Source organism: Rhopilema esculentum, chromosome 11 (genome assembly GCF_057945365.1).
Source record: "Rhopilema esculentum isolate cy_ngs chromosome 11, ASM5794536v1, whole genome shotgun sequence".
Classification (NCBI taxonomy): Eukaryota; Metazoa; Cnidaria; class Scyphozoa; order Rhizostomeae; family Rhizostomatidae; genus Rhopilema; species Rhopilema esculentum.
In genome coordinates, this window is record NC_142825.1 from 5,583,208 (window position 1) to 5,608,931 (window position 25,724).

Here is a 25,724-nt window from a genome sequence, read left to right on the forward strand (position 1 = left end):
AAATTTATTATTCGATTGAATAGATTCATTACCAAATTCAATTGCAAGGGCAAACATCTTGTAGCGATTTGTCACAAACAAACAACGAGCGATTATACGCTGGGCCATTCGTTGTTTTGCCTTATCCAATACACAATTAATTTACTAACTCGGGAATGAAATACCGATGCAACATAAAGGGCATAAAGCTCCCTCATAAAAACTGCCATAGACATCAGGAGGTCAGTCATGAAGCTACGTTCCCACATCATCGAGAGCGAGTTGGGACGTTGGTGCATCGGTGTAAATCGCTCAACCTACCATAAAGGGTTTACTAAGGGAAGTTACACAATAGCCCCCCAAATATGATTGGTAATTGAGAGGGAATGGACAGGAAATGAAACTATAGGCCTATTGAAACATTGAGAGGCTATAGGCCTGCCAACCAATCGGATTCAGGCAATGGAGAAACTGAAACAAGCCAATATGTACTACTTCAAGGCTTCCGTTCGAATACTTTTGGGAGGGGAGTGTATTTACCCATTCAATTCAATACCCTGTAGTGTTTCGTATCGAGTGTGCAATTCTGCTCGTATCAATTGTATATCCATTTTCATTTCAAATACTCTAAATACAGTCGTAGCTTTAGCTTTATTATGAACAGTTTGCATAGATAATTTTTATCAATTTCCCAGTCATTTAATGAAATTAACTCTTTGCTCTCGTTTCCGAAAATTACAACTTTCATGCCAAACATACTTACAGCCTGACAATCAACGTCGATCGAGAGCGGTCGACAGGCAAGTGGAAACGGGTCTGTCGACCCGGATTATCGATCAAGTTCGATGTCGATCGATTCGACCGCTTTAGTTTAAGTGGAAACTATAATCACCACTGATCAGTGGTAATCACTTTAGAGTCATATATTAGCCTGTGTTCCAGACCCCTAACTTGAAAGTAGAGTCTGGAGCACAGGCTATCATATATATGTTGTTTAGACCCCCGTTTAAACAGAGTTAATCCCCCTCGTCATGCGCCTCTAGCCTCGCACGTATGGGTCGGGCTCGTAGACCGAGGCTGTCATCCGGGACTTTTCGCGTAGGCGTTCTACCTACTCGTGCTCCTAGTTAAGCTCTCCTGGACTGAGACTCGCCACAACCATTTGTTGTGGCTTCAAGAATTGTGAAAATCGCATTCCCCACCCGCCCACCCTCTTATTCTACTCTATCACTTTTGTTTCCCCCTTGCTGTCATTCTTTTCCCGAGGACCTTTTCGTCTTACGGGCAGGTGCATCGGTCGGGAAATTGTTTTCCCAGTGGTGACACCGACCTTAAAAATCGGAATTGTCCAGGCAGTACAAGGGCTGGTGCACCTAGCAAGCCCACTTCCTGGAATCTTAATTTAGGACCTAGGCTCTTGATTCAATTCTGCAAAGACAATTTGGCTATAGAGGTTAGGTTAGTTGAATCCTTATCATTTGTTTGGAAATGTGTTGTTCCATGTAAGAGGGTGGGATTAATAGCTTTTGCATTTGCTTATATGCATATTTAATTGCCCTTGTCTAGCGCTCTCTCATATTGGCTTTTCAAGCACGCTGATCAGTTGTAAGGCCACAGAATAAATATCTACTTCGCCTCCTCTTCGCATCGAGGCTCACTGTGCTAAGCACAGTTTATTACGTTCTGATAGGAGATATCTTCCGGTCACATGATTCAACCCGCTATTCAAAGAACAATAGGTTTGTAAAGGTATGTAATACCCCGCCCATGCACTCAACCTCAGTTTTTTCGAGCGCATCTTTCATCCCGCTCTCAAGATGAATTGCGACGAAAATAATTTGCTACATGAGGACCTTACTCCAGACGACGTTTCGGCGAAGTCGAAGCCAGATGACGCCGAAAACAACCAGAGATAAAAAAAGAATTTCTGACGCATCTTTACGACAAAGGACTCGGCTACTCCCAGATCAATAAGGCTCGCAGTGCATTATCTGTTACGCTATCTGTAGCTGAAAATAAGCTCGGTGAACATCCACTAATTTCGAGATTTATGCAAGGGGTTAGAAACCTGCGAAAGCCTTTGCCAAAATACCCAGTAACCTGGAATGCTCGTGACTTACTTATATTCTTACGAGAATGGAAAATTAATGAAAACTCGTCTTTACGTGACATTACAATGAAACTGGCAACTTTATTTACTTACATGCTTATCAGTCCAAAGGGTTCACACTATTTCTTTGATTGATTCCAGGAACATCAAGTTTGACGAATCGGCAACATATATATACATTTTCGATGAACTGAAGGTCAAGCGCAAAAGGCCATATTTCTCGATTACCTTGCCAAGTTTAAATGAAGAAGACCCTCTCGGCACTGCTAAGTTGCTTCAAATATATCTTGACAAAACCAAACACTTCCGTCAATCTAACGATAAACTTGAATTGGAGAACCGTCTATTCCTGAGCTACGTCCCACCTCATAAACCAGTTGCCACAGACAGGGGCAGGGTGGCTATGTTTTCCCTGGGGTGGCCAAGTCAATTTTTGCGCCCTATCTATATATCGTGGTTATATAAAAGCATGTGTTTCTAGAAGTGATATCGATTTTTGCAACTTCAATCCAAAATTTCATAAATAGGTTTTGACTAAGAATGCGAATATGAATGTGGTGAACTGGACCTTTCTAGTAAATTCTTAATAATGCTAAATAAGTAGAACATGCTAGACAAGTTGACTAATAATAAAATAATTCCAGAACCTTCTAGAGCTAGCCTTACGTAAGATGCTGTAACTTGCTTATTCAAGATTGTATTCCTCCACACGTGATATTGTACGAGTTTATTCTAGAAATTTCTTGTTGAAGAGTATATAAGGGTAACGTAGCTTGCTTTAGGTATTCAGTTTTTAGTTGAGGATTGGATGGATACATAAACACGACGCATTGTTTATATCTTTGGAGAATAACTGCACGGGCCTAAGCTGGAAAACGTACCTTATCATAGCGTTGAAAGAGACGCACTTTTGTGAAACTATTCAGTGTGTCACAGGGAATAAAAATTTATACCAACTTGGCCTTGGATTCCCCACATGAATGGAAAAGTTATGTAATCCTAACGTTTGACCTTATCGATCGTGGTTCGGTAAAATATCAATCTATTTTGAATTGGCTTATTTTCGAGGGTCGGCTTTTTCGAGAAAATACGGTAGGCAAAACATAAAATACTAATCAAGAGACATTCTATTCAATTCCACTGATGTTTTATACAGGCTGGCGGCCCCTTGAATTCGTTCATAATATCCAGAATACCAGCTTCAGAGTAAAATAACGTAGAGCAAATTTTTGTTTCGGACTCCTTAGTTTATTAACTAAAGGTAAACTTAGTCCATTTCGCCACTGCTTATGGGCTATTTTACCAGCCTAGTGTCATCGTATTTATGATGTATGATAAACAAACATGGTGTCAAGTTTGTTATTCTTTAGTAGTTATTGCCCGCAACTCGCGCGCGATAGCGCGCGAGTGAAGGGCTTATAGTCTGCCCCGCGTATAAGTAGCATATGGAAGCTTCAGTTCATGTTGTCAGCACTTTTTCAGCAGATTTTGTCACTTTTCTGCTGCCATGACAACTGTCAATCAATTTCATTGTCAATCAATCGGCTTTGTCGAGGAGGTCGTTGCCCCGCGTATAAGTAGCATATGGAAGCTTCAGTTCATGTTGTCAGCACTTTTTCAGCAGATTTTGTCACTTTTCTGCTGCCATGACAACTGTCAATCAATTTCATTGTCAATCAATCGGCTTTGTCGAGGAGGTCGTTAACCGCCACCTCTTTGTGCGGAAGGGAATTATCTTCGGAGCGTTGCTCTGCCAAGACTCTGTTAAAGGCCTTCGGTTTTTTGGCACGAAAACGGTGCTGCATCACAGCTCTGTTCTCCGCAATGGATGGAAGTTTTGATTCGAAGTTTTGGGAATCAAAACCAGTCGAATGCCACACTTTTCTCCCAAAAACTCGAGACCGTACGAGCAAAAGTTATGATTGTTGGCACGAAAACGGTGCTGTATCACAGCTCTGTTCTCCGCAATGGATGGAAGTTTTGATTCGAAGTTTTGGGAATCAAAACCAGTCGAATGCCACACTTTTCTCCCAAAAACTCGAGACCGTACGAGCAAAAGTTATGATTGTCGTGATTATCGAAAAATAAATGTCAAACCCTCGAAAAACTTCATGATTTTCAAAAGGGCGTTGGACTTAAATCAAAGGCAAACTGAACACCAAAAATTCTTGATAAAAAGAATAGTTTAGCATCAACTAGAGCAGCTGTTTTTATAGAATTGTGAAAACCCAAGATGGTGTCTTCTTCGAATATCCTGACCTACATTTTCAAAACAATCATTATCAAGGAACTAATTGTTTGCGGGCAGTACTAGCAAGAGCTATTTCTAGTTAAATAGTAGTTCTTTCAACAACTCGATAGTTTCAAGCATTGAATCGCACTATTGAATCGGACAGAGGCGGCGGCACAAATTGAATCTGGCGATGGGCTAAAGGCCGGGTTACACGATCACTTTTTACCATCACTTTTTTTGATATTGGACCAACATGCTGAAAAGTGATCGTGTAACATACTAAAATTTTCCATTTTCGCTGCGGAATTTAATGCGCTTATCAGGTGTTAATCCTCTATCATTGGAAATTTTACTCTGAACGAAAGCAGAGTAAAATCGAGTTCATCACTTTTTTTCAAAGGCGCCGACAAATCCTTACGTCATATAATGTTTTGATGAGAAGGAAACGGCCTAGAGTTTCGAGAAAAGAAGAAAATAATGTGAATTGTGCTCAGAAACATGATTATTAGCAGAAAACGAATATGAATAATGATTTGGAGTAAATCGAAGAGCAGCCAATTACAGAAAAATAAATGCAGTTTAATAAAATACACTCATTTTTATAAGAAACAGTCCGGGAGATTTTCGCTGACCATTTTTATGGACCTGGACAAGTTCCATGGCAATGGAAATCTCTTGTTGGACCACATGACTGAACTGAACTGCTGTACATATATAAACTATTTGGATACTTTAATGATAAACGTTTGATTTCTTTCCTAATAGCAACATTATTTTCCACTGCACTCATTTTTATAAGAAACCGTCTATAAGAAACCAGTAGTCGAAAATGAGAAAAGGTTAAGAAACTCCAATACTCGAGCAAGAAACTGCAAAACTGGTATAGATTGAGAAACAACAACTTAAGAAACTGATTTAGATTGATAAAATGCAGAATTTTCTAGATTTTCTATTGCTAATTTTGATTAAACTTACTTATACACTACAAACTTACAAGAAGAATAAAAATACACAGTGATCAGCAAACCAAGTTTAAAGTATTGAGGCTCTTGTTTTTTGAGAATAAAATAGAAAAATTCCAAAAACTCTTGAGTTCTGAAACTTTGTGAACCTTAAGAAACTCGCGCACTCAATGTCGAGGATGGTTTCTTATAAAAATGAGTGTATTTTATTAAACTGCATTTATTTTTCTGTAATGTACTGCTCTTCAATTTACTCCAAATCATTATTCATATTCGTTTTCTGCTAATAATCATGTTTCTGAGCACAATTCACGTTATTTTCTTCTTTTCTCGAAACTCTAGGCCGTTTCCTTCTCATCAAAACATTATATGACGTAAGAATTTGTCGGCGCCTTTGAAAAAAAGTGATGAACTCGATTTTACTCTGCTTTCGTTCAGAGTAAAATTTCCAATGATAGAGGATTAACACCTGATAAGCGCATTAAATTCCGCAGCGAAAATGGAAAATTTTAGCATGTTACACGATCACTTTTCAGCATGTTGGTCCAATATCGAAAAAAGTGATGGTAAAAAGTGATCGTGTAACCCGGCCTTAAGAATCAGGTTTAGTGATCAAGGAGGCCCACCATGGTTGGGTCCGACGCGCAAGAACATTTTTGAAATCAAGCCTTCTAGAATGGCTAAAAATGCATCTCCCAGACTAAAATTTAACAAATTACTACACCGCTCAGAATAGACAGTTAGAATAGACCGCTCGGAACAGATTTTTGATTTTTAGAAAAAATTTAGGAGGGGAGGATTCATGCGCTGGATAAAGAAAGAAAGGGTGACCTTTAGTTCACATCGATGTTAATAACAAGAAGCTGCTGTATTGATTGCCAGGGTGCATTCAATGTACTTAGGACTTAGGCCCGAAGACCTTTGACGTACACTCAGGCTTTTTGGCGTTCCGAGTGCAAACTAATAGAAAACATTTTTGGCATACGTAAAATCTTGAGAACACGAAAACATATGACACAATTTTTGATTGGGTCATGGCAGCGCAACGTGCTTCGATTGTAGAATCGCATGTTTTATAAGATTGTTCACAGCAAGTTACAGCAAAGTGTTCTACCCGTGTACGATCAATTTTGATGTTCCTAGCGAAATGTTACAAGCAAACAATTTTGGCGCCCCCTTATCTCCATTTGCGCCCTTACCTCCATTTGCACCAGGGGGGTCATGGCCCCCTGGCCCCCCTGCCACCATGCAACTGACCACAGACACTATTGCCCGAGGATTCGTGGTGTTCTTCAACAGGCTGGAATTGATACAAGCCTTTTGGTGCACACAGTGTACGCGGTGCTGCTGCCTCGAAAGCAGTTGCCTGTAACGCTCCTTTGGACGCCGTTCTTTCGGCTGGTGACTGGTCTTCTGCTAAAACATTTAATCGCCATTACTTTCGCTCAAATTCTTTCTTTCCAAATTCACAAGTCTCACAAATATTGGCCGCCTGCATCACTGACCCTGAATAACTCAAGATTGTGTTGTACTGCTAATTAAATAAATCTTATCATCGCGACGTTCACTTTCGTTAATGGACTTTAATTATCCTCGCATATTCTTATTATTCTAATTTTGTGTTGCTTACTTAGACAAATTTCGGGTGTTTTCCTGCCCTCTATCTTTGAAGTCTCCTATCAATAGGTTTGTAAAGGTATATAATACCCCGCCCATGCACTCAACCTCAGCCTTTTATAGATTGGAGAGGGTGTTTTGCACTGGCCTCAGTAATAAAGAGGGAGGGCGGGTGGGACGCCTGTAACGCTCCTTTGGACGCCGTTCTTTTGGCTGGTGACTGGTCTTCTGCTAAAATATTTAATCGCCATTACTTTCGCTCAAATTCTTTCTTTCCAAATTCACAAGTCTCACAAATATTGGCCGCCTGCGTCACTGACCCTGAATAACTCAAGATTGTGTTGTACTGCTAATTAAATAAATTAGGGTGTTTTGCACTGGCCTCAGTAATAAAGAGGGAGGGCGGGTGGGACGACAGTGACCTCGATGCTACGAGGAGGCTCGTAGAACTCTAATCGGAGTTCGCCGAGGCTCCTCCAATTTTTATGTCTATTCTGTGGTAAGTAGCCTGCGTGTAGACTCTGTTGACAAAATTGAAAATAGAAGATGCCTTCGATCTCTCCTCTTTTAAATTTCCGAGTTTGCACGCAGGTTAGTGGTAAGGCGAAGAGCCTGCTTCGGTTTTTCAAGAGGAGATCACAGATTTTGATAAGGTGTTTTCAAGTTGTTTTTATGAGAAGAACATTGACCGTTTACAAGAGTGAAGTTTAAATGTAAACAGACAGTGTGAATCGCGAACAAAAATTAGTTGCCTCTTTGTGGACTTTGTTATATTACATGACTGAGAGATTCATTTTTTTTGCACTAAATTGATGGTCCTCTAAGTTTCTTTAACACTATCATTATCTAGCACCTTAGCTTTTCGTTAAAATTATTAACCTTATTTCGCAGGAGCATATAAGAATAGACAAATTTTTATAACCGTATTTATATTTAACTTATTACTTCTTGATCTGCCATTTTCGTTGAAATGAACTGGGAAATATTGCTTGCTTACTGTTGGGTTATCGCATGCCTTGTAGATTTTGAAGAATACACTCTCTTTATAAGAATGTTGTTTATAAGAATATTCACGCTCAGAATCATCCAATTTTTAAGGCTATTATAAGAATCTTGCTCAGCTTCAGGTCGCATGTATAAGTCTCATTTTCAGCAGTTGCCTGTAAAATGCACTACTGTCGGCCCTTGGAAAAATGTTGGGAAATGTCTTACGTGTTCAGTGAAATGTGATGGATAGGCAGAAACGAGTGTATGGCGTAGGATGGAAAATAGGCAGGCCTAGGCAGGGTCACTACAGAATAATTTCGCCTTTTTTCAAGAAAGTCACCTTGATCTTTGGTCTAGAACATTATTTTCATGTCTTGCAAGCGTTAACTTTCTAACCTAACTGCGATTTGTCCCCCTAAGCAAGACTGATACACTTTGATTGATGGAACGCCTTATCTTTAGGAGCGGAAGTTGCCTTACCAACGAGGTTTGCAGGCCTTGTAGTAGTTTTGAGGGTGGCGACGGGACTGGGGCCCTGAAATGTTCAAATTGTTCAGTCAAACATTTTTCCCTTTTTCAAGGTTTTCCAAATTTTCCAGCAAATCCAAACACGCAGTTGAGACAAAATATCTTGAGGTTCAGAAGTGTACACTTCCTGTGCACCTCTTCCGTATGGATAATGAAAATTGGGATTCTTCTCCTTCGCAATTTTCAACCTCATCAACTTTCTTCCCTTGCCAGCAGTTGTGCGGCACAGTAATCTAACATAGTGTTTACAGACTTTTGGTGCCGCACAAATATGTGAAAACTCGAATTTTGATTGGTGAGATTTGGTAAAATATTTGCATAACAAAGAGCCCTGCATATTTGTGCGGCACGGGCGACATGCCTAAAAATCATACTGTTTACGGTTTAGGATGGTCTTTGAATTTCTTCTATATTGAATTAAATCGTGGCATTTTGTGCGAGATCGACCAAGATTCGGGTGGTTCGGTCCTGTTTTTATTGTGTAAAGAGAGGTAAATGTATTATCTGTAAGGAGAGAAATAAAAGATTTTAGTAAACATGATTGCCTCATTTCAATGTCTGAAGACTAAAACTAAATTCTGAAAATCTGACGGTCTTCCGTGCGACCTGTGCGACACCCTGAACGCGCCCCTGAATGAAAGATGTTTCGCTCTTAATGTACTCGGCCAACGTAAAAATTCCTTAATGCAGTGTTTGAACACTTTTGAAGAACGTGTTTCGAAACTTCAGAAAGACAAGATGGGTCTAAGTGTCTCAGAAAGACATTCGGACTATGTATAGGGTGGCAATGCGATTGTGGACTTTATTGACCTATTGTCTTATCCTTTCGTAAATACCGGTGGTTAGAATTTTTCAGCTAACCATCTCCAAATGGTGTTTTTTTAGTTTATGCTCCAACTTGACCGTTTATCCTGTTTTTCGACGTGACACAATTTTTCGAATTTTTCTTTGTCGAGGAGAATATTCTCCATTTTTTTTCTGGATGTAGACCTTTACATTGAATTTAATTCTCGTATGTTATAAAAGTAAAAATCACCTGAAATCACCTGAAACGGCCTGAAATCACCTGAAATCACCTGCAAATCACCTGCAAATCACCTGAAACCACCTGCAAATCCCCTGCAAATCACCTGAAACTATCTGTAAATCACCTACATTGTTTTCGTGAATGAGATTAAACCTATTGTCTCGCATAAAGGACTGATAATTTCACTGGTGTGATAATTCCAGTCTATCGTGCGCCTTTGTTCCATTCAAATACTTCGATGATTTCCCACTTGGGTGATTTTCGAGTTTTACCAAAAATAAAAGTATGCAAGTTCCTTAGAATGATCATATTTTGAATACCGAGCTTCTTTTGGTTACAATGAGTCAAAATAGTCTTCATCAAAACGAGGCTAACGAAAAGCCATGACCGGGATCACTCAAAAAGCGAAACTGCTCTAAATACCATTGGTCACTTGGTACCTTTCAATGAATGATACAGTAACCAAATATCAGCCCTAGGGATCGGATTCTTTCCAAATCCACTGGTTTCAATCCAGAGGTTGTGAGAGCTGAGAGGCATTTTGCAAAAGCTGGATCTCTCCTTCTTGCAAGTTAGAAAATCGGGTGTCCTAGCTTAAAGCGAGGTTAATCGACTGCAACAAGGGGGTGGGGTTACCTCGGTCATTAAACCCTGCTTCAACAGGCAGAAGGAATGAAGAACAAAGCGAAAACCACGTAGCAATCGGACAAGGTGGATAAAATCACAGATGTTCAACAAAGTGTCTAAATCACAATAAAATATGTGCATTAAGTGCTTGAATTGTCAATTTCTGTTAGAATGATGAAAAAAGAAGGAAGGTAGGAAATAAGTACTTATGCCTGTACTTGTGGAAAAAAGCCAAAATTAAGCCAAAAAGTGACTTTTAGCCAAAAGGAATTTCTGAAGCCAAACAAGTTCGAAAAAAGCTAAATTTGTGGAATTTGGCTTAAAAAAAGCCAATATACCAACCCTGTTTCGAAGTGGTGTCTTCTTATGTATTGCATGGGAACAATTGGAATAATTGCTGCACAACTAAGGTGTGATTGGGGAAATCAGGAATTCCGGCTAACTGTCAGGAGATTTTCAGGTGGTTTCAGGTGATTTGTAGATGGTTTAAGGTGATTTCCAGGTGATTCCAGATGATTTTAGATGATTTCAGGTGAATTCAGGTGATTTCAGGTCGCTTCAGGTGATTATAACTTTTATAACATACGATTTTTTTTAATGGATTTAATTGGTTCTTGGTTTCAGTGTCAATCAAAAATCTTTAGTATGTTTCAACCATTTTACAGCCATTTTAATATATCCAGGCTCAATCAAAACAAAAATTTCTAAAGACTCATTGCTAACAATGGGCCTTTGCGAGCGTGGCGACGGTCCAAACGATGGCAGTAAACTTCTACGGATTAACAAAAATTGATTTCAGACCATTTCAGACAGTCAGAAAATGCATTATAGGATGCTTGCGTGGCGCAATGCCTCATTGTTAGCAATGAGTCTTTAAGAATACTGAGGCTGGAGAAAATGTGTAGTATTCTTATCAAAAATGAGGGCAGATCGACGGACAAATGAACGATTTTGAATTTTGCAAAAACTGCTTTGCTCCTTTTGGTTTTTCTATGTTGGTTTTTCTATGTTGGTTTTTCTATGTTGGTTTTTCTATGTAGGTTTTCTATGTACGATCAGTATTCGGCAAAGCGACTTTTTTGACGGCCAATTGAAATGGCAAACCTGATTGCCAAATGGAAATCAGGAGCAGGTTTTGTACTATTATGTCCCGAACAAAGGCATCAATAGACAGGTGTGACAGATGTTTCCTCATCCTTCTAGGAAAAGATTTTCGTTAACAAGACTGAAATAATCGACTTTAACGCATGACCAAATATTCTGAAAGAAAAGACTTCGTCTGCTTCAAAGAAATCATTCGTTAGCAGACAAGAAGTCATGCGGGTTTTGCAATACTTTGCGCTCTTTTTAGCACTGTGCTTAGCAGAAGGCTCCCACTTTCGTGGTGGGTATATGACATGGAGCCTTGACCAAACAAATAACATGACATACCCTTCGAACCCATATTCCAGCCTAGTCAAGGTTTGTACATTTGTGTTATGTTTGTTGTGTAAGTAAGATCTAAGAAGTAATATGCAGTAACTAGTTGTTCTGAGGCAAAATATCGCTTTTGGTTAGAGCAGCGCCTTTGCACAATATCTTTCAGCGATTCTAATAAATCCCGTGTCTGACTTCAAAACCTGTCTTTATTTTACATATGTTCTCGTAAACTTGTATTTGTTTGTATTTGAATTTATATTAAATGTTACAATAACACTTTTATTACATTCCGAACCAAATGTAACACAAAAATCTGATGAGAGCAGGTGAATTAGTGAAATTGAGGTTGGAATAAAAGAACGAATGGATAAGCAACGGAATGAGCAGTTCGTCCGTTTGGTGAGACTTTAAAGAAATGATCAGTCGCGCGCTATGAAGTGAAGCGGTTAGCAATGCTGATTAGACTCAGTTAAGGGTAAAAAGAATAGGGTGCTCGGGGGCGCAGGGAATTGAGCCTCCTTTAACTGCTCGCTCTTTGAGAAAGTTTTTGCAAGCCCTCCTTTCTGTTTTTCAAAAACATCCCAAAACTCAGTTTAGCTAGAGCAAATTCTGGTGATCAACCGACACCTTACTTTAATGTAGCAATCATTACTTCTTCAATGTCCTGGATTCAGCCCTCTCGCTGCTTTGTTCGTGTGAATGAGAGCTACTACTTCGCCAACTGTAAGTGAAACAAGTGCACTTGGTATTTGGTTTTCAGGCAGCTACTTTTTCACTGGCTGCTCAGTTTCCTGAACAACCATAGTCAACCCATAGTCTTTCTTTTGACTATGTTGAAGGCAGTTTCAACAAGCAGCCCATTTTTCTGATTTGGTATTTAAGCAAAGTATTGATGAATTCTAGCTAAAAAACTGTCCAGGTTGTAAGATCCTGCTATAAGAAGTAGACCATGTTATATTGCCGAATACTTAAAGACTCATTGCTAACATCTTTACTGCAAGGAAGGCAATCACAACTAAACTTCATACTACCAGCTTTTACAATGTGTTTACATGAAGCTGTCTGTTGAAGCCGTTTGAGTCATCTTATGTCTACTTCTTTGCAGTTGAATTGAAACTTATGGGCCACCTTATGCCGTCAATTTTGTTATATTCTCATATTGGAAAGCAATTTCTCTGCAAGCAGCGAACTTTTTCTGATAAATGATAAAACTGACATGATGATTTCTGAAAACAAAGCAAAAAACCGTGCATTGTCGTACTTCTAAAGCAAAGTTCGAGGCTGCGTCTACACGGCACCGTCTAAACAAACTCAAATTAGGTCACTTAGGCGTGCAAATATTCGGCCACGTAGGAAAGTGTACTTCTTGAATCTTGGCCCGCATTTGTTTTTCTTGGAACTAAGATTAACTTCTTTGAATGGAATATTTCGAATTTGAGCAATTTGAGTTTCAGCAAACGGAAAAACAACAAAAAAGAACAAAAGACTATGATATGAAACAGAAAGGAAAGCAGCTATTGTCCTAGGTAGCCTAGAGATCAAAGGCATCATAGGTATTACAATTTCTGATAACAAAGGAAAAAAGCCGTGCATTGTCGTATTTCTAAAGCAAAGTTCAAGGCTGCGTCTACACGGCACCGTCCAAACAAACTCAAATTAGGTCACTTAGGCGTGCAAATATTCGGCCACGTAGGAAAGTGTCCTTCTTGAATCTTGGCCCGCATTTGTTTTTCTTGGAAATAAGATTTACTTCTTTGAATGGAATATTTCGAATTTGAGCAATTTGAGTTTCAGCAAACGGAAAAACAACAAAAAACAACAAAAGACTATGATATGAAACAGAAAGGAAAGCAGCGATTGTCCTAGGTAGCCTAGAGATCAAAGGCATTATAGGTAATATAATGAGGAAAATTCAACAAAACGTCGAATGAGTTGACAAATAATCCAAACATTGCCTCTAGCCTTTAATGTTTTAAGCACATCAAAGCTAAGGCTATGCGTGGTATAGCAAACATTTGTTTCTATTTTCTTGAGCAAGCTTTTCTCTAAAGATTACCCGGAGCATCATATGAGATTTCCTATTCCATTTGTCAAAATATCTCAACGAGTTTCTGAAGTCACTTTTCAAAGAAACAAACAAAACAACTTTTGACTCCATCTTAAGAGAGAACGAGATCGACTCTTCAATCGTTCTGTCAAGATGAATCTGGACATACTGTCAGATATCAGCTAAGACTGTTTAATGCAACAGTTCTTCTCCTTATCTTTACACGATCTCTAAAAATGTGGTTTTCACTAACTGTGCTCAATTTTTGGGTTTCGAAGACTTAAAGCATATTTTGCCAATTTATTCAGTGTATACAAAAAAACTTGCATGATTCTAAGGGTATTTAATTATTAAATTAACAAATGAGTATGAAGAAGATCAAAGTAGCTCACTTGTTACCGCTTTTACCATGTGTTCTTCTGCACTCGACGTCTTGAAGTACCAGTCATATCTGCAGAAACAGTAGACAAATCAATTAAGTCTGCTCTAGGGATCGAAAGCAAATGAGTTGATGTTCATGTAACTGAGGCCTTTAAATGAAAGAAAACTCTCGAAATTTGATATGATATTTTTGTCTCCTGCCTATATTACACCTTTTTCGAAAGAAAAGCTGGAATTGTTAAATTGCAAAGTAATTTAATGAAAATTTAACCGCCTCCTTTGAAAAGGATGGTATAAAAGGGTTGCAATCTTGAAAGCAGAAGATTGCGCATAGTTCATCTCAAATGAAATATAGTCGAATAGCAGGTTTGAGGAGAACGCTGACAATTGGATACTATACATGAGGAGGTTCAATTTGATTGCACTCGAGATTGTTATGAGCAAACAATGAAAGCGATACTAGATTTTTAATAGGTAAGGCATATCGGAACCACCTCATTGAACGGAACTTACTATCTAGACTCTAGAGAACATTCATATTCTAAAAACTTATGCGAAACATCGTATATTGACATTCTTATGAAGAAGGACTAACTCTTATTCGAAAAACTCTGCGAAATACAGTGGAATCCCGATATAACGAACCCCGGGTATAACGAACTTGCCGGTATAAAGAACTAACGAACTTTCCGGTATAACGAAGTAAATGTCCTGTATTGATGTCAAGCTGAATGGACTTGTGATATTCTGCTTGCTTGCTTGCTGTATGATTCTTTGATGTTATAGTTATTTCTAAAGACAACCAGGTGATTTCTTTCCTTGTTTTCTCTCGTTCGTCAAACAATCGAGCTATCTATCTATCTAATAAATAAGAAAAGGAGAACCTTGGAGTATGGCGGTTAAAAAGAAATAGAGGTAAAAATGAAAATGTCGATCAGTTCTTGAATTTTTTTATTTTGTACAAAGGTGGTTTGATGTTAGCTTAAAAGCTTGCGTTGCTAGGATACTGTGCACCCAAAACCCAATACAACCTATGAAATCGTGGTCCAGCCTTACTATTTACGCCTATAAACGCCAAGAAACCAAGTACAACCACACGTGAATAATTCTTCTCTTCTACGCAAGCTCCCGAAAGCAAGGGGGTTAGGGGATTATAACCCCAAAAGTTTTGCCAAAAATGTAGATGATTAAGAATCGGACCACGAGCAACGCCCCTGTTTATTCTGTTTTAGGCACCCCCCCTAATTTTCTAAACGCTCCGCATTGTCTGTTCATGCTGTCATGTTCTCTAGCTAGCATAATTTTCAAGCCGTGTGTACAACCATCTTGATGTAAACTGTGACAACTATGCTGACTAAATGTTTTAAAATTATCGTGAACCCAAAATATTTTTTCAGGTAGCAAATTTTTTTAGCTCACATATCGTGAAGGCTCAACTGGGATTTTCAAATTAAATTAAATTATATGTTTGCTTACCATAAACGAGATAAAGTACATAAAAGCGGTAAAACCATTTAGTAGTGCTTTAACTAAAAAATGCTAGAAACATAGAAGGAACATCTGCGAGGCTCTAGTTCTTTACCATTTTTATTATTTTTCTTATGTACGGGACCCTCTCAGCTTACCATCAGCACGGAGCCTAGGGCCGTGGCCCATCTGGATCCCCTAAAACTGCCACAGACCTTCATGCTAAGATTCCTCTCTTTCAGTCTTAATTTCGGGAGGTTTTTAGAATTATAGGCAAATTTACATGTTTTGCCCTGATTTACCAATTTGATTTAAAGGGATTCTAGCTTGACTGCAATTTTACCCTGACACTGTCGATTTTCCTGTCCCCTGCCGTTTTACCCGTTATTCCCCGCGACAAAAGAAGCTCGCTGCGCATGTTGCACGGAGGTATGGAAAAGGTGCCTCTCTGTTTTTAGATTGGTCTTGGAAGATGTCCAGTAACACCAACAAAGTGTTACAGCATTTACTATGGTTAGAGATAAAGTTAGCGTTAAAGAAGAATCATGAAATGAAATGGAAAATCTTTTAACAATTTAGCATGAAAGTATTACCACGCAGAATTTCGGTGGATGGCCAAAACATAAAATACTTGGTTTGCTTTATTGAGACACTAGAATAAATTCATCAAAAAGCCAAAGAAAACTCAAGGCGTATAATTTGGTAGGAAGACTGTACCACAGTTGTACGTTGCGCATGCATGGATGCAGGTGGTGCAACAAGCATCGTGCAATAAATGTTTTAACGAGGAAACGGTCAAAACAAGCGTTTATAACAATGAAAAAGGTGTTACTTCGTTTTATCGGGTATTTTTCGTTGTTCTTTAATTTAATATTTTGACTGGCAAAATACCTGATACAAGCGTGGGTCAATAAGACTAATATTAACACAGAAAGGTTGAAAATAGGCCTACATGTTAACGTGATCCAATCGATTTTGAAACTTTGAGAAATAGGGACTTTTCATAATTTCTCTATATTGAAGTTTTTGCATTTCCTGGAACTCAATTAAGTCAGCAAAGAAACTGTGACTTGACCAAACACTAGGGAAAAAGTTTTGACCCGCAAAAAAGACACCCGAAAAATATTAGTCCGAGGCAATGTATAGAGGAGCTTTCTTTTAAGTGTGACGTTTGTCATGAATGCACAGGCTTTAAACTTAATTCTTATAAATCTATCGAAATATTTCTAATGACTTATTCACGTTTAAGCTAAATTATTGAAGACGGAGTTCGGCCAGCAAGAGATAAAGAAATGATCCTGTGATTCCGTTAACGCTGAAGCAAAATATCCTCCTGTGTGACTGGTTTGGATTGCCTACATTCATAAAAGTGTGTTGGCTGGTTCTTGATTGCTATTCCTCATCAAATATTTTCTTAGTTTCTCGAAAAGGGTGAGAACTATGGTCATGGAAGTTACTATTGGTTAATCCTAAGATGAATTTATATTCAAAGTACTGGGATTTGAACTGGCCGTGAAGTGCATTCATATGCAAGGGTCGTGCACAATGGGGGCAGCGGGTGCTCCTTCATTTTGTTATTCTATTGCTCTTTTCACTGATGCTTCGCTTCTTTGATGTTAATACATGCATGATTTTTTGTTTATGATGACTGGACAGTGTCCTATTCCGTGTCCTTTAAGTCAAACAGATCGCTCAGTCAAGAAACAGCATTTTCTATGCCCTTTTATATCGGTTTACTCTGTAGTGATTATTAACTGGGTCATATCGCTTATGTGATGGCTACAAATGATTGGTTTCAATTACAAATCAACTGTAGTCAGTGCCTGTCAGTATTTGTTCCCATGTCCTCCGTAGCCTTCTTTAACGTAATGTTTGGAAGGTAGGTGAAAAGAATATAAATTTTACAACAAATTGTGCTCGGTTCTCTATTTACTCAAAGAAAATAAGCCTCCAGGCGAAAAGAATCGCAGTTCAAAAACATTTGTCATTCCCACGAAATTGGGAGTATAAAAAGTAAATCAAATGAAGGAAAGATTGTTGAGATGACCGCCAAAGACAAAGAACATACCAATATTTTGGAACGTATCTTTTGTTATTGGATTTTTAATTTGGTTTGAAATTTGAGAAAAGGATACTAAGCAAATTTGTGAACGAAAGAAATTGCAAATAAAGAAAAATGTTTGATTTTATGCTGCTTATGTGGGCAATTTCTAGTACATTCACCTGATTAAGCACATTTAAGGGGCATTACATGATGCTCTTTGAGGCCATGCGACCCAAATTCAAAATTTTTAAAAGCATCGTTTGTGACTTAAGAATTCTAACACCGTCCATATCCTAAGAGTCCGAAAGAGTCCAAGGAGACAGTCACAAAGGCTGACAAAAAGAAAGAAGAAGATTTCCTTATATGAAACAATTCAGACTGAAATGGGGCATATGCTCATGGAAATAGGCAATCGTGTTAACGCTATATATAACTAGGTGCGTGCCAGGGCAATATAGACTTACATACAGAAGTAGAAAGTACACTATAACAGTATCAAATTAAAGCAAGACCCTAAAGGTTACGTCATTTATTCGGTTCTTTATATATTGACGTTCGAGAAAAGATTACATCCGATCGGTAAGGGTCCTTACAATTGTTTTAAAGCAAATAATGATCTTAATCAGATATGTGCCTTTGTAACTAAGAAATGACAAGTTGAAAGTACCATTTCCAACGTTTATCTGATAAATCTTAACGTGGATATTCGATTCAATAAAAGTTTAATTTGCGGCAATTTTTAGGTTAACATCAAATATGGAGTATCATGGAGGAGGAGTGACGGTCAGTCCCACTGCACAAATGCATCGATAACGAACTGCCAGCTCTTCCAACACGGGCACTACACCTTAAGCTATGGTTTCGATGGCTATAACTTTCCACATTTAATGCTATCAATGTCTGCTGGATTTTTTTGTGAAAGATTCAACACCGAATACGATTTTACTATCGGATCTAATACACGCACGATCTACCTGAATAAGAACTATGCATACAAATTACAGTAAGTGACAGTCCATTGTAACTTCTTGCTTATTACCTGTTTCGATCGATGGGAAGTTCATTCTTGCGCATAGCGTACAAGATTTCCACCAAAACAAAAAGGATTTCTACGGATTTTCTGTCACCAAAGGTGTACAAGATTTCCATAATGTAATTTGTCATTCGTTGCTAACATTTATTCATTCGATGTAGACAGTACGTCTTATTCAGTACAGTTTACAAGCAAGGCTTTAGGGAGTGGTTATTAAGTATGTGCTATTCTGCGGCTGAGGTTATTAGGATAACACTATAAAGAATTTTTTTCTAAAACACTTTAATGTTTACTTCGTACCCCCATCTTACAGTTCCAGGAAAATCCTGTACCCCTCTAAAATACCCTCTGCCCTGGCATTGCACATACTTAATGACCACTCCCTTATCTTGGCATGGTTACGGATAAATGATGACTACACGATGAAATATGGATGGATATAACCATGATTCAGTACAGCGCCAAACATTAATTAATGAAATATTGTTGCATATTGCGCTGATATCGGACATAAATATTTAAACATTCGTCATGTTACATTATTTGTATGAAAACAAGACTAAAGCGGTACACGTATGTTTTTGAGAAACTGATAAAAACTCATTATCTTCACACTAGATCTTCATCTTGCTGCTGGGTGCTCTGGTTGGTTTTAGATCCAGGTTCGTCATGGAGCTTTGAAACTGTCATTTCCTTAAAGAAACGCGGATCCTATTTAAGCAATTCTAACAAGGTCAATACACCACCTCAGGTCGATTTCCTTCCCATGATACAGCATTACAGATACTCCAATATGAGCTACATGTTACCCGTATCTGATCCCGATGGAGACATGGTTCGATGCCGATATGCTGCCAATTCCACTGAAGGTGGAGGTGTATACCATTCCCGTATACCTTACTCTACTTTACATACGGTTTGTAACATTTATTACATGTCAAGGTTTATCAGCTTATCAACCGTTCCACTAACAACTAACATCATGCAAAATTATTAGTTAGTGGTCTCAAAAACGATTTACAGTACTGTTATACACGTTTTTTTATAAGTATGTATTTTATAAGAAAGTGCTTGGTTCTTCAAAAAATAAGAAAGTTCAGGGCTGGATCTTTTAAACCTAAATTTAGATAAAGAAAGTTAAAAATTTAGATATTCAAAGTCTCGAAGGAAATTGTGGTGTAAGAGTGAAATATTTTAACAATACAGTAATGTGCTGAAGAAGAAACGACGAATACAGTATGACGTTGAAGGTTTTTGAGAAATATAGCATATCTATAGCATCTTCTCCTTCTCTGCGCATGCTTAGTAACGTAAAACTTTCCAATTTTACGTTAAGAAAGTGTTAAGAAAGTTTAAGTGCTGAAATTAGGATATAGCTAAGAAAGCCCGAGGGCTGGGCTGAGAAAAACTTTCTTATGAAAGAAAAACGTGAATTCAAGTCTGCTTATCACACCCAAACATGATGTAGCGTTTGACCTATAAACCATTTTGTTATGTTTTGGATTGAGCTCGACACCGAGGCCTTTACAAACTTGGTTGTCTTCATTGCGTACATCTTGGAGAATCAACAGGTGCATAGCGGGTTTGAATTATTATAAGGATTTGAATATAGAAAATTGAAAGTTGAAATAAGAACAACATTTCGAACAGGCTAAAAAAATAAAAAAATAAAAAATCGAACTACGGCAAAAATTATCAGGCTGTTATAATGAGTTCGAATTTTAACAGTATTTTTTAATATATTGGCATGGTGTCAGATAAACGTTACACACCACAACACACAGGGGATAATTTTTTAATTTTATATGCGTCCTTCTGTCAGTACTACTGGAACCTATATTAGTACAAGGGTTATGATAAACTTCTGAAAGGTCTCTGTTAACATAGATCATTCTTTTATTTATCCGATAATCAACCTACGATTCTCAAGTTAATTTCTCATCTAAGTATTACTAATGACCTTCCAAGCCGTTTTTTCTCATTGAAAAAATTTCTTTTTTCCAAGCAGAACTGCACGCTGTCAATTTCATCATTCTGGTTCCATGGCTGGTTCGCGTTGGCTATAATGGTGGAGGATTTTGCATACAGCTACGGATCTAGTCAATACGAGCGACAAAGCAGCATTCCATTGCAATTTATGGTGTACGTTTACACTACCCGGGGTAGGAACAACATCATATAGGAACAACAAACAAGTCAGTCAGCAGAAATCAAGCAAGCCATTGAAAATTTAAAGTTAAACTATCGAGTCTATGCTACTACTGCCACTTGACTAGTCTGTATAAATTCATGTGAAACTTTTCAAGTAAAAATCGAGCCTTTCCCATACAGGACTCAGAATATTGTCCCTGAGTTTTTTACATGCAGCTATTTATTTTGATGCGGACATCTTTGAATTCGCAAACATTACTTTATCCTCAAATTCTAGAAGGATAAATAAGGAATACTTTGATGAGAAACATGATTATCAGATTCTTAAGTTTATAAGATAAAGTTTAGTATAAATGTCTAATTGACTTTTGATAACCGTAAAAGAGCTCTTGATAACAAGAATTATTATCGAAAACCATGTCAAATATTGCATGATAAGGGCTGCACCACCGAAATCTTTATGACGAAGAGCCAAGAATAGGGGGCATTGTGTTTCATTTGTAGCAAGAGCAAAATCTTTACCATAAATTTGTTTGCTTATTTTCAGAAACCACCATGTATGGCAATGACACGACGACAGACTGCTCTGTTAACAACACTTCAGCTGTTGCAACAACATCTGTTCAACCTAGCACTTCTGTGACATTCCAAACTTCTGCAACCCCAGCATATTCCGCGTGGCAGTCCGCTATGCCCCAGACTACCTCTCGCATCCAAGCCTTAGATGGGTGCAAATATTACCAGGTGCTATCAAATAATGACCGTGCTGCGACTTTCAGCGACTGGAGTTCGTATCGATGTGACAAAGAACTATTTGGCTGGTATCGGTTCATGGGTAATGCAGGCAACAGAATGATGAATTCTTGTCCAAAAAATCTTGGTGGCTCTGTATACAGATGTGGTTCGTATTATCAAGGATGGATTCAAAATGGAGCATTGCCCTCAGTATCTGATGGTAGGTAGATCCAGCCGTTGAATGCCTTAAAAGAAGTATCTGAAGAACGCCATAATTAAAGCTCCTTTTCAAATTTTGTCGCGATTACCATAAAATATCAAGCCAGAGAAAAAAATTTGAGAGAAATTTTGTCGAAATGTTGATATTCTCACTTTCTTCTACGACATCTTTGTAAATTATTCGTTTACATTGGTTTTTTCATTCACTACTGGGTGTGTTATCAATTATTGACTACAATGATGTCTCTAAGTTTAACTTATTAGGGCGGAGAAATATTCGTGGGAAGGGGTCATAAAATTTTTTCCAGGGAAACCTTTAATTCCATGTTACCTTTCTTCTCTTTTTTCAGGTGTTGTTGCCAGATATGTTTGCTTTTCTCCACATTATTCCTGTTCTTGCTCCTCCACAAAGTCAATCATGATCAGGAATTGCGGCACTTTCCATGTGTACTGGCTGGATAGTGTTCCAATGTGCAACTCGAGATATTGTGGAATTAAAGGTGATCTTGAAACATTCAAAGTTTTTTTAATTGCGATGATCAAAAGTGTGATCTCTGTTGAACCTTTCAAACATTAAGGTCTATTCATAAGTCATTTATCGCAGTCTGTTATCGTAGTCCTTTATCGCAGTCTATTATCGCAGTCTATTATCGCAGGCCAATATCGCAGACTAATATCGCAGACTAATACCGCAGAGGTGGCGTGAGCATTATATCATTTTTGCAATGTTGTATGGAATAATCATGATTAATAATTTGTTTTCAAATGTCCATTTTTTCTTGTAATAATGTCCAGATGTAACTTTCTCCTAAAACATGCCATCCGTTTTCCTTTATTCATTACCACTTATTACTTCTAACATCCTATGTAACAGCCTTTCCACCAACCCCAAGGGAACAAGGGTACAAACATAAATCCTGATCTAAAACCCCTTTTTGTTGCCCTTTTCTCAACAGCCCTCCAAGTCCTCAAAACCACTCCCGCTCCCTTTTGTAGCTTTAGCTAGAGATTGGCCATCTTAAAATCATGCAAATTAAGTGTGAAAAATGCAAAATTAAGCTTTGCAGCATATATTTTCGAATTCTCCAGGTCAACATTAATCAGAATGCACTGGTCAGAAAAATAAGAATGGTTTACCTCTTGTAATAAGTTGTAGGCGACCTTCGGCCGAAAGAGAAAAATGGCACTAACATAGAAATTTTTTCTCTTATTACTAGACAAAAGCTCCGTCGTGTCCTGCACTCAAAACTATATGAGGATCGACTTTGATCGAGCCTTCTACGATACATCCCTGTTTTCAAGCATAACATTGCGAGATACCTCATGTTCAGCATCCATTAGCAGCTACAACATCATACTTGGTAGTGTACCAGGCGCATGTGGGTCAACTAGAAGTGAGACGTCGAGTTACATTGTGTACGAGAATGAAGTCATTTTCAAACCTAAAGCTATCTCTGGTATAATAATAAGGGATCCTGACCAGAGAGTGAAATTTACTTGCTATTTTGAGAAAAATGCCTATGTATCCTCATACAGGTATTTACCCATATCCAATGTCACTGGATCTGAAGGTAAGATTGATTTCAGAATTCGATCAAATATCCGACTCCAGATATTCGTTTCTCTATGTAGCATTGTACTTTCCCCCTACTGCAGCAATGTATCTAGCATATTGAGAGTGTATTTTGTGGAACTTTCAAGCTTTTTATGGTTACATTTTTAAGGATACATTTTCTTTCAGGAACTGAGCTTTTGATCAAGATTAAGATGTAAGAATATTAACAATGTTGAAACATCGGATGATATACATCTCATGTCTTTTCTTACTGACGCAATTAGGTTCAATTTAGTTGCATTGCAAACATCTTGTACCTTGGGGTCATATTGAATTTATCTATCATTGCTCAGAATAACTGTTTTTATTTTTCTCAGACAAACTCTGATCTCTTCCTAGCTGGATATGGAAACTTCAGTTTCAATTTTGTCATGTACACTGACCGTACTTATTCGACGATGCATTCCCATTACCCTGTGAGTGTTCAGCTGAGAGACTGGATGCACTTTGAAGTCTACTCGAGTAATTCTGACAACAACACAGTCATACTCATCGATCAATGCTTTTCCACGCCAACTATGGATAGGAACCACTACATGAAATACGTCTTCATCAACAACAGGTAGCATATATTGTACCCTGGGTTCCAGACTTGCAGGGCCGTCGCTAGCGGGGGGTGCGGGGGGTGCGGCACCCCCCCCCCCCCCCTAGAAAATTCTTGTCGGCAAATTTTCTAGATAATTTTCTTTAGCAAAAAGTTTGGATAAGATGAGGATAAGACCAAAAAAATCCAAAAACCCTCAGCAATTCAAAATAGGTACAGATGGCGCTATGGGTGTCACGGAGGGGCAAATGTCCACCAAAAATTTCAAATGATTCCCTGTCGGCAGCCGGAGTCTAGAATCTAATGTCCAATATCCAGGGCGACTGGAAGCCACTGGCGCTGCCGAGGAGAGCAAGGGGGCAAAGTGTCTCAGGGCCTTGAGGTTGATGGGGCCTCAAGTAGTAATGAACTCCATTTTAAGAATGAAATCAATGAAACGTAGAAGAAGTATGCCTAAAAATAGTTAAAAGTTTTAAACGATTGCAAGAAATGACTGCAAGAAATATTCTGAAATGCATTTTAAGACAACCTAAAGGGCGTAGTCGCAAAAAATTTCTGGGCTTTCGAAAGGGCCGCACTCGCAGGGGCCTCTTCTTTCGGGTTTCTTTCAAGGCTTTCGAAACCTCTTGGCGGTCTTATTAGTAAGATGTACTCATGCCAACTAAGTACCCACAGTCACTCGAAAATTGAAGCGATGATTGACTAACGAGAACATACTCTTTGATAAACGAAATCAATTGCGTCAAAATATCACACCCAAAAATTGAAATACCTTAGGCCACACCCTATCTTTGTGACTGGCACCCCCTTAGTGAAAGTGATTAGCGACGGCCCTGCAGACTTGCTCTATATTACATTATACAAAGTGAGTCTGGTACCCACTGTACCTAAATTACACCATGATACGCCGTAACGGTTGAGGCGCAGGGGTGGCCGACATCTTCAAGGACATTGGAACAATGACCCTTTTGTTGTAATATGTTTTTTGGTTTTTCATGTTGAAAGTGACTAAATTCTGGCACATGAAAAGAAAGTAAAGTTTACGCGTTTCGAGGAACGTCTCAATTAAAACAATAGATGTCCAATGTCCAGGTCACTGCTATGCAAGAAATGTCGTATGTTTCCCCTTCTGTAGCGTCTCTAAAACCAACAAAATTGGCAACAATAATCTAAGGGTTGGTTGTACCACTATAGCAATAATTAAAGATGTGGCTAGGTGGGTAATGTTTTCCTCGACTGTAAGCTTTTGCTTTTGCTGTTTGTTTTTGTTTTCCTCTCCTTTTGCATTTCTCTAAAAAAACTTTTATCATTAAGTTCCATTTAACCTCTGTCTTACTTCTTTTAAAATATTGCGGTTTTCCTGACTTAAAGCATCTATTAAACGTTTGCACTCTCTCTTTGCACTCTCTCTTTGCACATGCACTGCATATTACATGCCAGCAAAAACAAATGTTTTAGAGAAGTTGATGTTTATTCTGTGTCTGGTGGACCACTGTCAAGGGTTCCTCTCCAAATCTAGTGCTTCCATTACAAATACGGTAATCAAGTATCCTTTAGTCCTTTCATATAAATACCGATAACCTTCATTACTTTTGCATTCTAGATGCCCTAACGACAACACTGTCCAGTTTCACAAGACGCAAAACCACCGTCAACGCTTTAGTATTCAGTCGTTCAAATTTCTAAATAACAGCACATCTGTATATTTCCACTGCCTCGTTTTCCTGTGCCATTCCACGTCAACGGATTATCGCTGCCGATACGGGTGCACTGGCAATAACATTTTCAGAGGAAAGCGAGACCTGAGCGGTGTCTCAAACGATCCTCCTTCAAAATTTTACATGGTAGAGAGGGAGGTTCGCAGAGCTGCTGGTAGCAGCCAAGGTAAGCATCAAGTGGACATATTCCCATACCAAAAAGTAACGCATGCCTAAATCCTGAATGCTTTGTTGTCTGATTTGAAGTCTCTTGAAGTTAATGGCTTACAGTGCAGAAAAGA

General features: G+C 38.4%; 1 protein-coding gene, 1 long non-coding RNA gene and 1 pseudogene across 4 annotated transcripts in view; 2 read left to right on the forward strand and 1 right to left on the reverse strand.

Annotated features, from left to right (window-relative positions):
* The first annotated feature begins 1,882 nt into the window (after window positions 1-1,882).
* LOC148958952 (uncharacterized) lies at window positions 1,883-7,119 on the forward strand (annotated as a pseudogene).
* A 4,268-nt stretch (window positions 7,120-11,387) lies between these two features.
* Window positions 11,388-25,724, forward strand: part of LOC135693244 (uncharacterized) — a 30,769-nt gene continuing 16,432 nt past the window's right edge. For both annotated transcript variants that reach the window (XM_065211660.2, XM_065211659.2), the window contains exons 1-9: window positions 11,388-11,531; window positions 18,172-18,431; window positions 19,080-19,377; window positions 20,470-20,623; window positions 21,160-21,567; window positions 21,917-22,066; window positions 22,784-23,137; window positions 23,521-23,743; window positions 25,329-25,609. In XM_065211660.2, the coding sequence (XP_065067732.2) occupies window positions 11,388-11,531; window positions 18,172-18,431; window positions 19,080-19,377; window positions 20,470-20,623; window positions 21,160-21,567; window positions 21,917-22,066; window positions 22,784-23,137; window positions 23,521-23,743; window positions 25,329-25,609 (2,272 nt within the window). The remainder of the gene's footprint in view (window positions 11,532-18,171; window positions 18,432-19,079; window positions 19,378-20,469; window positions 20,624-21,159; window positions 21,568-21,916; window positions 22,067-22,783; window positions 23,138-23,520; window positions 23,744-25,328; window positions 25,610-25,724) is intronic.
* LOC148958953 (uncharacterized) overlaps window positions 11,530-25,724 on the reverse strand; it is a 133,942-nt gene continuing 119,747 nt past the window's right edge. For both annotated transcript variants that reach the window (XR_016144194.1, XR_016144195.1), the window contains one exon: window positions 11,530-13,987. This is a non-coding gene — a long non-coding RNA (uncharacterized LOC148958953). The remainder of the gene's footprint in view (window positions 13,988-25,724) is intronic.